We start from the raw sequence: 15777 nt of genomic DNA, 5'->3' as shown, positions 1-15777 counted from the left end.
CCCGAGCACTCTACAAGCCCCCCCTCCAAGGCTATTAATACCTTTGTTAAAAAAATGGGCCCATTTTCGCGAAAAACGGACCATTTTTGGGAGGTTTGCAGAATGCAAAAACTTTTTTTTCCCTTTTGGAAAGCTCTTAACTGATTGATGAGAATTACATTGCTCAAGTGCTGTGCCAGCAGAAACAAAGTCTTAGGTGCTGCAGATTGTCAGCGATTTCCTTCTCCAGCACATGGATAAATACACCTGAAAACATCTACCTATCTACTGTCTCTGTCTCTCCCTCCCTCCCTCCCTCCCCCCGTCTCTCCCTCTGCCTACCTACACTCTCTCTCCCCCTACCTACCTACTGAATTTCTCCATCTCTCTCTCCCTCTCTATCCCTCTATCTACCTACCTACTTTTTTTAAAAAAAAAAAACCTCTTCAAAACCTTGGTGTGTCTTATACTCCGAAAAATACGATACTTCCAGTGTATGGGAAATATTCCAATCAATAACTTTAGAGGGTTGGTGGGAGCCACATTAAGACTGGGAAATGTATGCAATGGTGCCTGAATTTGGACAGTCTTATTCTATGGCATTCGTCTCTGATTCCCAGGCAAAGAGCTGAACTGGAGGATTTGCGAAGGCAATTGGAAGAGAACAATTCAATTGTTACCAAGGCCTTAAAGCAAGAATATGAGAAAGGGAAAGAAGAGCAGGAGCGACGGCATCAGGTCTGTGTTTATTTCTAGACTTTCTACATAATTTTGCTGTCTTCTTCATTGCTAGCATTTGAGGTAAATTTACATTGGGGGTCACACGGCCTTTTTCAGCCTGAGCAGCCACATTGAAATATCTCTGTCATACATATAAGAACATATATGTTCTTATATGAACTTTTGTTGGAACTTTGGAAAAAGTGTTATTTGAGCAGGCTGGGGGCCCTTTTTAAATATGTGCATCATTAAGTGCAATGCTTGTTATGTGTACAAATTATTTTTTCTGCATTATTGCAAGGTTCTAGTTTAATCTCTGGTTTGTGTCCTTTGTAGCTGATGATCAGAGTGGTTGTTTTTTCACGGTATCCTGAGGTCTTGTTGGTCATGTAGGGCTGCTCTCTGAAGTAATGTGTTATTCAGAAAGGTTATGTAACCTGGGCTTATTCTCATTACTTCAGCGCATATTAGATGGATAGACTAGAAGAGGGATGTGAAAGGCAAGCAAGATAGAACTAGATCATGTCAAGCTTTTTCGGGGGGAGGGGTTAGGGAGTTTGAAAAACATAATTCATGTATCAGTGTAGATCACAGGATACTCTTTTCATAATCTGTGATTGAAATTTGAATCCATATTAATTGTTTTGAGGTTTTGACTGGTTCCCCCCCCCCCAAAAAAAATACTTCAGCCCTTTTCTTCTTGAGGGAGGGAATTGCACCGATGAAACTGCGTACGAAGTGGCATATTATCTCATCAGTTTGACCATGTGACTTTGAAGACTATGGAACTAGAAAGGTGAAGCTGGAGATACAGCTTTAAGCTATTTGACGTTACAGCGAGAGATTACTTGCTTCCTTTGGTTTATTCTCACTTATTCTTTCTAACCAGAACAAGATTTAGGAAACTTTAACGTTGCCCTCTGTTTCCACGTAGCTACAGACCAAGGCTATTCTCAGATTCATGACTGTTGCAGAGTGATATTAATTCACTATGTGCCCCCTTAGTGAATAATCTGATAACATCTTCCTCAGACTTGCAACCTGGATTCCTTAGATCAGTCAGACTTTGTGTACTGGAGATTGGAAAGAGTCCCTTTCTTTTCTTTATACTTTTTTCCTTCCTCCTACAGGTAGAAATACAGACTTTGAAGATGCAACTGGATATGGAGAAGCAGGCCTGGGAGGCCAATTACCTGAAAAAAGAGGTAATATTTGTAGCTTCCTTTCCTAAGCCTCGGGGGCACAGTGGTTAGAGTGCGGTACTGCAGGCTACTTCTGCTGTCTGCCGGCTGCCTGCAATTTGGCAGATCGAATCTCACAGGCTCAAGGTTGACTCAGCCTTTCAACCTTCCTGAGGTGGGTAAAGTGAGGACCCGGATTGTTGGGGGCAATAGGCTGACTCTGTAAACTGCTTAGAGAGGGCTGTAAAAGCACTGTGAAGAGTTATATAAATTTGAGTGCTAGTGCTGTTGCTAAGCCACACGCTCATCATCCATCAGTGGCTCAGGAGAACTTTCCTGGTATTGACAAAATATTCCCAACAACATACATGCACGCTTGTTAAATATTGATTTACAATATTGATCTCTCATTTGCAAGGGCTGTGAAACTTTCATGATTGCTTATAGGAAATGTGAGACCAAAGACAAAGCTTTAAAAAAGTTAGTATGGTTCATTACAGAACTAAAACAAGTTCAAAATACGTGTATCAGGGAATCATAAATCATACTGATTATCAGTTTAACAATATACAATAAACATGAAAAAGGCAGTACAAGTAGTCCTTGACCAAGACCATAATTGAGCCTAGTATTTCTGTTGCTAAGCAAGCGTTTTGCCCCATTTTTCAATTTTTTTTACTACGGTTGTTAAGTGAATCACTGCACTTGTTAAATGAATCTGGCTTCTCCATTGACTTTGCCTGACAGAAAGTCACAAAAGGGGGATCACATGACCCTGGGACACTGCAACCTTCATAAAAAGGTGCCAGTTGCCAAGCCTCCCAATTTTGATCATGTAACCATGGGGACGTTGCAATGGTAGTAAGTGTGAAAAAAGGTCATACGTCAGTGTCATTGTAACTTTGAATGGTTCTGAGTCAAGGACTACCTGTAATACAGGAAGAGCCAATGAAAACACTATTTTTATCTGAGAGAATATTACAGTATAATCTGTATCACTTCTTTCAATACTGTTTTTGGAAAGGAAAGGATTATAACAAGGTAAAGGTTCCCCTTGCACATATCTGCTAGCCGTTCCCGACTCTAGGAAAATAGAAATAGAAAATAGGAAAACAGAAAATGGCAAGGATAAGAATTGCAGAATTTTGGGGTGGGGGAGGGATGAGATAGGAAGAACAGAAGTGACCTAAAAGCAGATTTGGAAAGAATTCCCAAGGAAAAGTGCTAAATATAAATATTGAATGCAAGTTTTAAGAGGCCTTGCAGAGATTGGATTTGTGGCACAAAAAAGATACACAGAGATGATGTTATTTAGTTTATTGAAGATTAATTGAAAGGAATAGGAGTTATTGGGGGGTGAAATGCATGTTCTCCACTCTGTGGAAGTTGGCTTAGCATTTTTGGAAAAAGGATGAATAAGTGCAAGCAGAAAGAAGAGAAGGAAATTGCTTTTTCTTTTGGAGTGGAGAAAGGAGACAGAGCAAGAATAAAATAAATTATTAATTTTAATTGTTAATTTTAATTTAATTTTTAAATCTCGTTGTAAATGTCTATTGGGTTTTTTGGATATTCTATTTAATCTTTCTTTTAACTTTTGTAATATGTGTTTTTATTGTTCTTTGGGACAAGGGCGGCATATAAGTCCAATAAACCTCAAACCTCAAGAATATTTTAGATATTAATTTCGTACAATGTATTCAACTTCAACCTGCAAGGGACAGGATACCTCAAAGATAATCCTAAACAAAGTGTTTTATTGAGGCAACCAGATGTGGTTACATCAGCAGGATGTGAATTGATTTAGTCCTTCTTTCAAATATAAGATCAGAAAAATAAAGCTGCACTGGCACAAATTGATGCTTACGCACAACAAAACAACCCATCTCTCCTTTTTGGCTTAAATAAGAAAGTTCGAGTCAGCATAAATATAACTTGATGCTATTTCTATTTCTCTGCCCTTAAGCAGCGTCTGCCATTTCAGTGGAATTTATAGGGGATTGTGGAAGCATTGAAGTAAGGCAAGGTAACCCATCAAAGGTGCTGGCAGAAGCTTGGGGACGTACATCATTCTGCTTGATATGTGTCTTGCCTGAGATCCAGTTGCACCTTTTGTCAAAGTGGAATGCCTTTCAACAGAAGACTGTTTTAACAAAAGGGTCTACGGGGCTTCTTTGTGTCCTCTTCAGGAGACCTGGTTGCTAACTCGAGAACGGGAACTTAGAGAAGAAGTCCGGAAAGAAAGGGACAAGGAGATTGAGCTAGTCATCCAGAAGCTAGAAGCTGACATGTCCTCTGCCAAGGATGAATGTGAGAAGATTGCAGAGAACAGGTAAGATGCAGGTAGATGAAAGTCAGAGATGATGGCCAAAGAACCAAGCACTTTCAAGAAACCTTGTAGCGCAGTGGTTGGAATGCAGTATTGCAGGCTAATTGTGCCTTCCACTGTCAGCAGTTCGATCCTGACGGGTTCAGGATTGACTCAGCCTTCCATCCTTCCAAAGTTGGTGAAATGAGGACCCAGATTGTTGGGCGCTATATGCTGACTCTGGAAACTACTTAGAAAGTGCTGGAAAGCACTGTGAAGCAGTATATACATTTAAGTGCTATTGCTATTCTGAGAGTGACTACTCAGAATGGCATTCAGTAGAATTTGTAGAAAAGCACTGTAATGGGGTTATGTTTTGTAAAGTTCTTAACAGGAAGCTGATGGTGGTGATATACTTTTTGTACTTGAATCATGGCATGAATGCGCATGAACATCTTGAGCTCTTTGCTATAAAACTGTAAAGAAATTAATTGTAAGCAGTAGTCTAAGATGAGATCCCTCTTGGAAGTGGCTCAGGCAGTCACCTCCCTGATTCATTGAAGGGAAAGCAGGAAGAGCACAATCAGAATTGCAGGATTGTTGTCTCACTGAATAGTTTTAGGCATTCTGTGGAATTGTTTTCCTGTTCTGGTCTACCTTAATACAGACAACATTTTCAGGATTTAAAAAGATGCAAATTGTGACTGCAACTTTAAATAAAGCTTCTCATTTTCCATACCTAATTTTTCATGCCATGGTAATTCCAATAAAGAGAAAATTGTCTGAACTCATACTGCAGCCTGGATCTGATCCCAGTAGTTGAACAATTTGCCATCATGCTACTATATTCTTCACAATTTATAAATTCAGAAAAATGGTGTTCAAAACCACGCTGCACATAAAAAGAACTTGGACTCTATACCTCTATTGTCCTAGAGAGTAATTAATCAAATAATATTCCTTTCTCTATTCAGAATAAAGAGAATGCGGGACAAATATGAACTAGAGCTGCGGGAATTGGAGCTGTCGGAACGTAAGTTTCAAGAACGCTACAATGAGCTGAAGGGGCGTTTGCTGGAAACAGGAAGTGAGACTGTTCGTCTCCAAGGTCTTCTACGCCAGAAGGAACAGGAGGTTGAGGACATACGGAAGGTGAGTTGATCACAGGAAAGAAGACTTCTGACTGTATTTTTGTTTCGCTGAACTCCTTTTCTCCCAGTATTCTTAACTTTTAGATAAAGCTTCAGAACCTGTGAATCCCATGATATACCTTTCTGGATAACTGACATTGATTAACGTTGGTCCATACCCTAAGGATAGAAAGAAATGCTAGAACTGAATGAAGATAGCATGCATGCTGATTTTAAGCTTTCTTACAGCAATAATCAGCCTTTTCGAAGTCGGTCAAATGAGGACCCAGATTGTTGGGGGCAACAGGCTGACTCTGTAAACCACTTAGAGAAGGATGGAAAGCACTGTGAAGCAGTATATGTCTAATGCTATTGCTTTTCATATGTTTATTGTAATAGGTGAAGGACCAGTTAGCTCAGGAGCGCAGCAGCCTCTCTGAGGTTATTCGGCAAGAGTTTGCAGACCGACTGGTGACCACAGAAGAAGACAACAAACATCTCAAGATAGAAATGGCTGAACTTCGTGCCCGTCAGCGCTTGGAGCTGGACAGAGTGATGCGAGACAAAGAGGAGGAGCTGGAAGAGGTGCATAAAAGGTAACAACAGCTCTGCTATATCTTCTGTACAGAAATTCAGTTCTGACCCAAGATCCTACTGGAGTCTATCACTGGTCTATGCCACCTGAGTTACATTCCCATGCCACGTGCACAAAACATAAATGGTGGCATTGTGCATTTGGCAAGCTGTGTGCCAAGATGCAATTTTAACAAATGAGGTGGGTTTGTATGTAAAATAGAGAGTTAAAGCTTCCCAATCAATTTAAAATCAAATGTGTCTTGTTTCCCTTGCTTATTGAACTTTTAGTCAAAGCAAAGGACAAAGCTAACACTTTAACTCATATTTTACTTTGGAATTTAATTGCCTCTCATGTGTGAATGCATCCTATTAAATTTATATAGGAGTGATTCATTCATAGACTTAGGAGGAATATGAAAACTGTAGGGCTTGAATGGAGATCCTCTGGCCTGCAGGATCCGAGGTGAATGCATTTCTTCTGAAAGCCTATTGTTATGTGTCCCAGATGGAACCCTTCCAAGCACAGCCCTACTTAAGCCTCCTTGTACTTTCTTCCCAAAGAAGAAAGACACAAAGCAGCCCAAACTGAAGAGAGCTGAATTGCAAGAGTCCTATCTGGAGTGTCTCCAGTCCTGGTTTTGACCAAAGATTCCAACCTTTATGCTGTTCTGAGAAATATGTCCAGCCAAAAAGAAAAAAAAATCTGCCCAGCGATATAATAGACTGTTACTTTTTTGCTTGTTCTTGTAAAGCTACATGTAGTGCTTATGTAAGCAGGAAGGTGGAGTATACATTTAATGATTATGCTAATGAAGTTGTTCGGTTATCCAAGTGTCATCTACTTTGAACTTCTATGTAGAGTGAAGACAGCAATTGTGAAGAAAGAGGAGGCCGTGAACGGCTTTCGAAAGCAGTATGAGGTGAGGTTCTTTGAGACCTGCCAGTTCTTGTGAAGAATAATAATGGTTTTAAGGTAGGAGAATTCCAAGAAAACAAATGGAGCGAGTTCCATGAGGTGAGACAAGCTCGCGAAACTGTCTCATTACAGAAAGGCAGAAATGGGATGGATGAATTTGGGGTCCCCGCCCCCCCTTTCACTATTTTGTTTTGATAGCCATCCAGTGTTTTTTTCCCCACCCCACCAAAGTTTATACCAATGTTTTCATATTCCTGATTATGAATGTTAAGGTTCAGTCAGATTATAATCATATATTGCTGATGCAAATACAGTTGAAAAACTTGGTTATGCTCTCACGAGATTTCATTTGATTATTTTAATTTTACCATATCTTGTAAATCTTATAAGATTCCAGGCAAGCCTGGTCACAAAAGAGTTTTAATCCCACAAAATATAGTTTGAGATCATTGGAAGAAGGAATGCAAACTTAGGTCGTCTTTATTTGCCAAGGAGTGTAAATGTCAGGGAAGGATACAGCTACCTCAGTCTATCTTGTCACTAATAATTATTAAAAGTGTCAGCTTTGGAAAGGACATCTTAGAACAGGAGTGTCAAACTCAAGACCAGTGGCCGAGATCTGGCATGCAGGGTGCTTAGATTTGGCTTGCGGGGCCGCCCTGGAAACAGCGAAGGACTGGCCCGTGGGGCCTCTGCCAGCGAAAACAGAGCTTGGGAGGGTCGCACATGGCCACCCTGAGCTCTGTTTTTGCTGGCAGAGGGCTGCATGAGGCTGTCGTGTCTGAAAACGAAGCCCCAGAGGGCTATGGACAACCTTTCGAGCTCTGTTTTCGCTGGCAGAGGGCTGTATGAGACCATCGTGGCCGAAAACGGACATCAAGCTGGCCACACCCACCCTGACCACACCCGCTATCCCAGCTCTCCAAGGTCAAATACAACCCTAATGCGAGCTGTCCCTCAATGAAATAGAGTTTGACACCCTCCTGCCTCAGAAAGTCTTTATTGCAATGCCTTCTTTTCTGAGGTTTAGGGCTCTTTAGATATAGTAGAGCTCTCAGACTGATGACCTTTTAAGTGAGTTGTCTTCTCATTGCAGGCAGCCATGAAGAGGGCAGATCATCTGGAATCCCTCTTGGAGCAGCAGCGTAAGCAGTTGCTAGCCACCAAGTAGCAACTGAACCAATGCTAACCAGTGGCCCTGTAAGGGTAGAGCCAAATGATGGTGCAAAACAGCAAAAGAAAATTTGTTGCAGTTCTGAAAATATGAAGTCAAAACGAACACTAATCTGTTTGTTGGTGGGGATAGGCTTAAGGTTTTTTTCTCCCTCTGATTATTTTTTTAACTTGTTCTGAAATCTGTCCTGAAGAAAATATCTGGAAAAAGATGATATTCCATTTCTTGATTGTATTTTAACAGTAAAATACAGCTAATTTGTAAAACGATTGTGTTTTTCTCTCCTTTGGCCAGAATATAATAGTAACTTTTTAACACTTCTTAATACTCATCTTTTTTTTATAAACTTTCCTGCCTAACCATGAAAACCATAAATCAGAAGGCCATTTTTTCATTCTTATACAAAGCCCCTATAAAAGATGATATCATCCTTATAATAGTAATTAAATAACCAGACAAGTCAAGGACTAGCCTTGCCTAGTTTTAGGGCTTGTGTGGAGAACAGACCACATATTAGCTCATTTATGCAGAAATACTGAAAATTCAAAAGAGTTCACATTGATATTTAAGATATCCCTAGCCTTTGAAATACAAGTTGCTTGTTTTTTGTTTACCTATGTACTATATGTGTTCTTTTTGGAAAGAACATAAGTTTGTTTACATGATGGTTTAGAACCATAACATACAACTTTTTGACACAGATTCCAATTGTAGGCACTCCGATTTGGTATTATGAAAAATGTCAGGTGCGAAAAATCAGAAGCCAGAAAAGACTTCAAAAGCAGTATTAGTTTATTTCATGCTATCTACACAACGCTAAAGGCAAATTGGCAACTGACTGCAAGGGTCTCTTACAGAAGGGCATAGGGCAGTGAGGGCTAACCTTTTTGTTGTTAAGTGCCAAAAATGCAAGGGTGCGCACCCGATTGCGTGTGCCAGCACCCATATTGCAAAGCACACACCCCACGTGCATGCACGTACAATCCTCCCCCCCCCACGCTCCCCCCCCCCCCATGCGTGCTCCACTGCTCGGCTTCAAGCTGACCTTGATATTTCCTCCAAGGGGCCAAAGGAGTCAGTTTTCATCCTTCCCAGCTTCAGGAAAGCCTCCGGAGCCTTGGGAGGGCGAAAAACTCGGGTAGGCCCGTTGGGCGTCTTTTTCACCCTCCCCAGGCTCCAGAGACTTTTGCCCGGGGAGGGCAAAACCAGCCTCTCTCGGACCTCCGGAAGGCCGAAAATCTGCTGGCCGGCAAAAAAATCATGCTGGAGTTGGCGGCTCGCGTGCCGGCAGATATAACTCCAGTTGCCACCTTTGGCAAACGTGCCATAGGTTCGCCATTATGGGCACAGGGACTCTAAACTGATGGTGTGTTTCACCCTTCCCTCCGGCTCAGCCTGGTCATCTCTTATAAAAATAATTAAAATAAAATGGAAATACAGTAACATGAATGTTGTAGTATAGGGTATTCAGTGACACTATGATCTCCATAATTTACACATTATGTAAGGGAATGAGGGAATTAAATGAATATTCTATTTCGTGTTTTGAACAGCTCACAAAAATAGGATACTATTTTCTAGACACTTATGGAGATATGCTGGAGAATATTATGCATCAAAGTGTTAACTGAATGTCCTGCTTAGCAATTCTCTCTTCGAGATTCCAGAAGGAGAAAACACAAGAGCTAGAAGCTGCTGCTTAAATGGAATTAAAATGAAATAGAAAGCTGAGATTTGCAAGACGTAAATTCCATTTCTATTTTTGGCTCACCAAATGGTGAATAAGATCTGAGGCAAGGGAAAAATTGTTCTGGGTAAAGGAACATGAAGAAAGAACACAAATAAGGTTTTGCAAATTTGTTCACCTCGCTCTTGTCCTTTGGGAGGATTCCCGATTCCTAACTAGTGAATATTTTATTCCTAAATTCTCCTTCTCCAACCATTTAAATTCCATCATGTATTATTTTAGATTACTTTTAACTTAAGTCACTAAGGAATTCTACAGAAGTAGTAACCATAGTGATTCATCCGAGGAGGAGGAGGGCAGCTTACATGGGCTGATTGGCTTTGCCAGCTGTCTTGTACCAAGCCTCTCACAAATGGAAGATCAGAGGAGCTTTGACGCTAACTTCCTCTTCAAGAGAGGCCACATACCAGAGGGCTTTTAACCTCAGTTTTCACCTGGACAACAGAGAACTTTTTAAAATGTGCACACAAAAAGGAAAATAATGGGAAAAGGAAATAAGACCCATTATGCAACCCACTTTTCATCTTCTGCGATATGCTTTAATTTGGATTCTACCCTGATTATCTTAATGGATTCACTCAACTCTATGATTCTGTGATTCTTTCTTTTCTACTACTACTCATTTCATCAAACCAGGAGGGAAGATAGGTAGATAAGGTCCTGGAGGAAAAAGATTTACTCAGGAAGGGAAGTCTGATATCAGTACAACCCAACCCAAACAACTCCATGGACCTACAGTTGTACCTTCATCCCTAAAGTAAAGGTTCCCGTCACGCACATGTACTAGTCGTTCCCAACTCTTGGGGATGGTGCTCATCTCCGTTTCAAGGCCAAAGAGCTAGCACTGTCCAAAGACATCTCCGTGGTCATGTGGCCAGCATGACTAAATGTCAAAGGCATACGGAACACTGTTACCTTCCTACCAAAAGGGGGTTCCTATTTTTCTACTTGCATTTTTATGTGCTTTCAAACTGCTAGGTTGGCAGAAGCTGGGACAAGTAACGGGAACTCACTCTGTTATGCGGCGCTAGGGATTCGAACTGCCGAACCACCAACCTTTCTGATCAACAAGCTCAGCGTCTTTGCCACTGAACCACCGCATCTCTATCTTACAATATTATAACCGTGGAGGTACAGTTGTATCTTCATCCTTAAACAACAATAAAAAAGTATGTCCTTAAAGCCCTCCTCAGTGGTCAATTCTAAGTATAGGCCATCTGATGAATTTTTCCATCTGCAATCTCAGAAACACTTTTTTTTAAGGCAGAGCTGTGTGAAAAACTGGCAAGGCAGCACAAAGCTCCTTAAACTGGATCAGTCAGACACAGCAGCAGCTTCCAATCCAACACCTAACTAAAAGTTAGGTGCATTGAGACAGCATTGCTGCCTTTTTCCACAGTGTTTTCTAATTTGGGCTTCAAAAAAGCCTCGGCTGCTTCAGCTCTAGACAACAAGGCTTAATCTCCCCCCAAATAACATGGCTTGTGTTATATAATCAATTATACAGAGTTTATCTTGGGCAGCAGCCCAGGACCTATAACTGATTAAAGCTTGAGTTGGGATTCACATTATCCACTATAATCCTAGATCAAGTGTTGCTGAACAACAAATTCATCTCAAAATTTTGTTATTTATCACCCAGAGATCTGGTGATCTGTAATTTTCTGGCATTTACATGCATGATGCAAAGCTACAGTACTTCACAGAACATTGGTTGGCTTTGGTAATTTTTAGGGTAGCAAATTTCCATGGCAACAAACTGTTCACGTGACTTTGGAAGGCTAAAAAGAAGAGACTGCTCCAGTAGCAAAGTATTTTTAGTCTATTCCAAATAGATGCTATTTCTCAAGCTGAAACAAACGTCCCACAGCTAGAATGCAAATGGAATATTTCCCGGACCTCAGGAACTGCTGGAAAGGTGGCAAAAGAGGGTTTGGGCCTTATCCCTGATTTCTTTCTCCACTGTCCCTTGGAGGTTATTGGTTATTCATCATCATCATGAATGGCCTTCTAATGGATTGACTTACATTGCCATCATGTGGCCACTGCATTCTGGAAAACCACCTTGAGTCTTTAGCCCATGGGGGTCAAATTTGCGGTGTCACGTTTCACAATGTTTTCCCCCCTTTGCGGAGGTGGGGGGGCGTGGCCTAGGCGTGATGCATCCAGTTTGACACCCCTGCTTTAGCCACAAGGTGATCGGCTCAGTACATGGTTTACAAAGAGTCATTGCTATACAGGTAATCCTCGACTTGCGACCACAATTGAACCCAACATTTCTGTTGTTAAGTGAGACATTTGTTAAAGTGAGTCATGACCCCATTTTATTACCTTTCTTGCCAGAGATGTTAAGTGGATCACTGTAGTTGTTAAGATGGTAGCACAGTTTTTATCTGGCTTCTCCAATGACTTTGATTATCAGAAAGTTGCAAAAGGGAATCACATGACCCCGGGACACTGCAACCTTCATACATATGAGTCAGTTGTCTTAATTTTGATCACATAACCACAAGGATGCTGCAGTGGTCATAAGTTTGAAAAACAGCCATAAGTCACTTTTTTCAGTTTCATTGTAACTTTGAACAGTCAGTAAATGAACGTTTGTAAGTCTTCCTGTATGTTATTAAGCATTTTCTGAAGAGGTCCAGGATACAATCAATTACCCTGCCAATATTTCTTTTGTGCTTGTGCTTGGAGTATTTCTAAGCCTGCTGTAGTCTAGGTGGCAGCAGGTGCCGCTGTTCTGTGTATTGCTGAAGCTGAATTATTTCTTTGGTTGTGCCACTCATTTGGCTTTGCACACTCATGGCAGTAATCATTCTCCCCCCCCCCCCCCTTCTGTAGCAATTATACCTCTATCTCAGCTTGACAGGAGCCTCTACCTGAACGGACAACTTCAGCTGCTTCAGTTGCAGCTTGCTGCTCTTAAAACCACCATGAGATCACCTCCTTGAGGTTTTGTTTTTTTCTGAACAGGAAGCTCAAACTCTTCTAACAAATTAATGTGAGATGGGACACACTCTTTCCCCATCCTGTTCCCCTACAGAGGTGCTTTAACTCCATAATCCTCAGCTGCAAAGGACTTAGAGGAAGGAATTGCAGGGTAATAAAATAGTTTGGGAGCATTGTAATGTGTCCCCTGATTGCAAATGGTGATGGCCTGGCTCTGTAATGTTAGGGTCTTCCCAGAAGTGGGTTCTACCCAGAAATGGGTATCTCCCACTGTAGGGATGGACCCACTGTCAAACTAGCAGCCCGTGGGCCGGATGTATTACCCCATGGCCACGCCCACCCCTGGTTTAGCAACTGGGGGGGGGAGTTGTGTCACGTGATGACGTGACACTGCAAATTTGACATCCCTGTCCTACTAGGAAGTGAACTTGGCAATACTGTCACACCGGCGTTGTTGTAATAAAAGGCTGTGCTGGAATGGGCTAAAAGCTACCCTTTACTTTCAGTGAAAGACATGACAATGAGTCTTCTCCAACCTGGTATCCTCCAAATACTGTATATTGGAATTATGGCTCCCAGAATCAAGATAGGCCTACAGTAGATACAGATAGCCTTCACATAACGTGACTGCCTCATTTAATGACCATTCAAAGTGATGATGATGTAAAAAGAAGAAAGCTTTGTGACCAATCCTCACATTTCTGACCATCGCAGCGTCCCACAGGCATATGATCACTGTTCAGGTGCTTCACCATTGGCTCACAAGAAGCAGAGTTAACAGAGAAGGCAGAAATAAAATCTTAAGCCGTAGTCATGGGATGCTTCACTTAGGGGCCGCAGCACATAGCAACGGAATTGTTGGTCCCAACTGTGGTTACTAAGCAAGGACTGCCTATACTAGAATTCTGGAAATTGTAGCCCAACATTTTCAAAGGAATACCGAAGTGTAGAAAAGTGAATGCAAAGTTGTATTCAGCACCGGAAGCTTTTTACGAATGCAAATTGCATCAGCTGCAGGAAGTGATTATAGAGGGGGGAAATGTTAGGTCCGGCTCTCCTTCCAGATTAAAGGCCAAAGCCCTCTGCCATCCCTGTAGCTTTTTGCTCTGAAGAAGACCAAAGGCGTCTGTCATTGTTATCTATTTTTTTTGTAAAAAAAACTTCCCAGTCTAACCTACAAACTTGGTATTTCCTAGAGGTTTCCCATCCATAGATTAACCCTGATCAACCAGTTTGAATGTGGCCTGATGATGTCATTTGAGGAGTTACAAACCCATGGAGCTCTAAAATTATCTAGACAGCAACAAGAGGATGGGGCAATGGAAAATAGTAATGCGTTGACTGCTACTCTTTTTTTAAGTATCAGAAACCTTTTGAATATTTTAGGATAGTTGCTTTCCCTGGTGTGCATATATTATACTTTTTATATACTGTATTACCTTTTAATGCAAGAACAGAATGCTAATTCCTAGCCAAATAATTTAATGTTACAGTGGCTCATTCTTAAAATGTTTTGATTTAAGTCAAGTATAAAACTGCACAGGTTCAAAGGTTTTGTTCTTTTAAATGGGCAACTGGCTTTGCTGCCTGCCACCTCATATTGGACTATTGGTGCTGTGTTAAAGCATGGAGCTTGGGGGAATAGATGTTCATTGTGTGCTTTCCAAAGGAAACAGTTTATACAGGTTTCTAAAGCTACTCCTTAAATTCAGGAACTAAAAGTGGGGAAGGGGAGAGAACCTGTGTGCAGACTTGGAATTTTGAGCTCAATGTTTGGGTACCAGAGGTGGGTTCCAAATCGCGCACCAAACCGGCAGTAATGCCAGCAGCAACCCACCCCTAATGGGTACTTAATAGAATAACAGAGCTGGAAGGGACCTTGGAGGTCTTCTACACTAATCCCTTGCTCAAGCAGGAAAGCCTATACAATTTCAAACAAATGGCTGTCTAACCTCTCCTTAAAAACCTCCAGTGTTGCAAAATTTACAACTTCTGGAGGTGAGTTGCACTTGCAAGGTTGCCACAATTGGCGTGGCCAGTCAAAGAATTACAGCCACCAGGTTGCTGTTTTACCAACCCATCTTCCCATGGTCTTTTCCAGGGGTGGGTTTCAACCGGTTCGCGGCGGTCCTGCGAACTGGTTGGTCGGCGAACCTGGAAGTAAGTAACTTCCGGGAACGGCGACTGGCCCACCTGTCCGCCCGCGCTCCTTACCCAGTTTTGACGGGTTCTGTGCTTCCACGCATGTGCAGGACACATACAGCATCTGCGCGATCCTCCAGGAGCAGCTGGAGCATCGCACAGACGCTAGTATGCATGCGTGCGCCGCGCGCGTGCATGAGGATGCCGCCAGCCCCGTTCCAACCGAACCGGTTGGAACGGGGCGAGAAACCCACCCCTGGTCTTTTCCCTCTGTACAAAGAGCACCTATCCAAATAAAACATGGGAGTACAGGGAAGGGGTCCTTGCTTTCTAAACATGCCTATGAAATGAATGTGGGCACAGAGACATTTTGGGAAATGCAATTTATGCACGAGAGTTAAGTTTTCCTTGCCTCTTTGTAAGCTCCTCATTTTGCAAATAAAAGGTGACTATTTAAAAAATAAAGACACTTGGCAGATGCTGTGGGTGGTGTTTGCAGGCAGATGGGTTTCCCTGAGTGACATAGTGGTGACCAGAATCTAGAAGGACTTAGTTAGCCCATTGGGACAAACCCAGGTGCAGAAAGCTTTCCTCCCATACTGCAGTCCAGGGGTGGGTTCTGGCCGGTTTTACTGCCGGTTCGTTCGTGTGCTCAGTTCGCTCGTGAGCGCATGCGCAGTTCAATTAAAATTGTTCTGCACCTGCACAGAAGATGGAGACAGTGGCGACCAGGGAACTGGTTCAGGGGTGTGGCAGGCCTGGGTTGCTGCTGGTTCCAGCAACCCAGGCTGCCATACCACTACCGGTTTGGTCAAACCAGTCCGAGCTGGTAGAAACTCACCTTTGCTGCAGTCCTCAAGAAATGTCTTTTTCTGAATGAGTACTGGGCATTGGAAACATCCCTCCTCCCCCTGGTTGCTAAGCTCAATAGCAGCTCTGGTAGTGAGTCTTTGAT

At 42.1% G+C, this 15777-nt stretch overlaps 1 protein-coding gene across 3 annotated transcripts in view; it reads left to right on the top strand.

Moving 5' to 3' along the window:
• The window catches only part of CEP131 (centrosomal protein 131), a 35386-nt gene extending 27136 nt beyond the window's left edge, over positions 1-8250 (top strand). For all 3 annotated transcript variants that reach the window (XM_087710154.1, XM_087710156.1, XM_087710153.1), the window contains 7 exons: positions 600-717; positions 1830-1904; positions 4067-4209; positions 5160-5337; positions 5715-5911; positions 6751-6811; positions 7904-8250. In XM_087710154.1, coding sequence (XP_087566280.1) covers positions 600-717; positions 1830-1904; positions 4067-4209; positions 5160-5337; positions 5715-5911; positions 6751-6811; positions 7904-7978 — 847 coding nt within the window. In that variant the 3' untranslated portion in view covers positions 7979-8250. The remainder of the gene's footprint in view (positions 1-599; positions 718-1829; positions 1905-4066; positions 4210-5159; positions 5338-5714; positions 5912-6750; positions 6812-7903) is intronic.
• The last annotated feature ends 7527 nt before the right edge of the window (positions 8251-15777 follow it).

Source organism: Thamnophis sirtalis, unplaced genomic scaffold, assembly GCF_051295495.1.
Source record: "Thamnophis sirtalis isolate CommonGarterSnake01/CBP01778 unplaced genomic scaffold, rThaSir2_p1.2 scaffold_3, whole genome shotgun sequence".
Classification (NCBI taxonomy): domain Eukaryota; kingdom Metazoa; phylum Chordata; class Lepidosauria; order Squamata; family Natricidae; genus Thamnophis; species Thamnophis sirtalis.
This window is presented reverse-complemented; position numbering and strand designations above follow the sequence as displayed.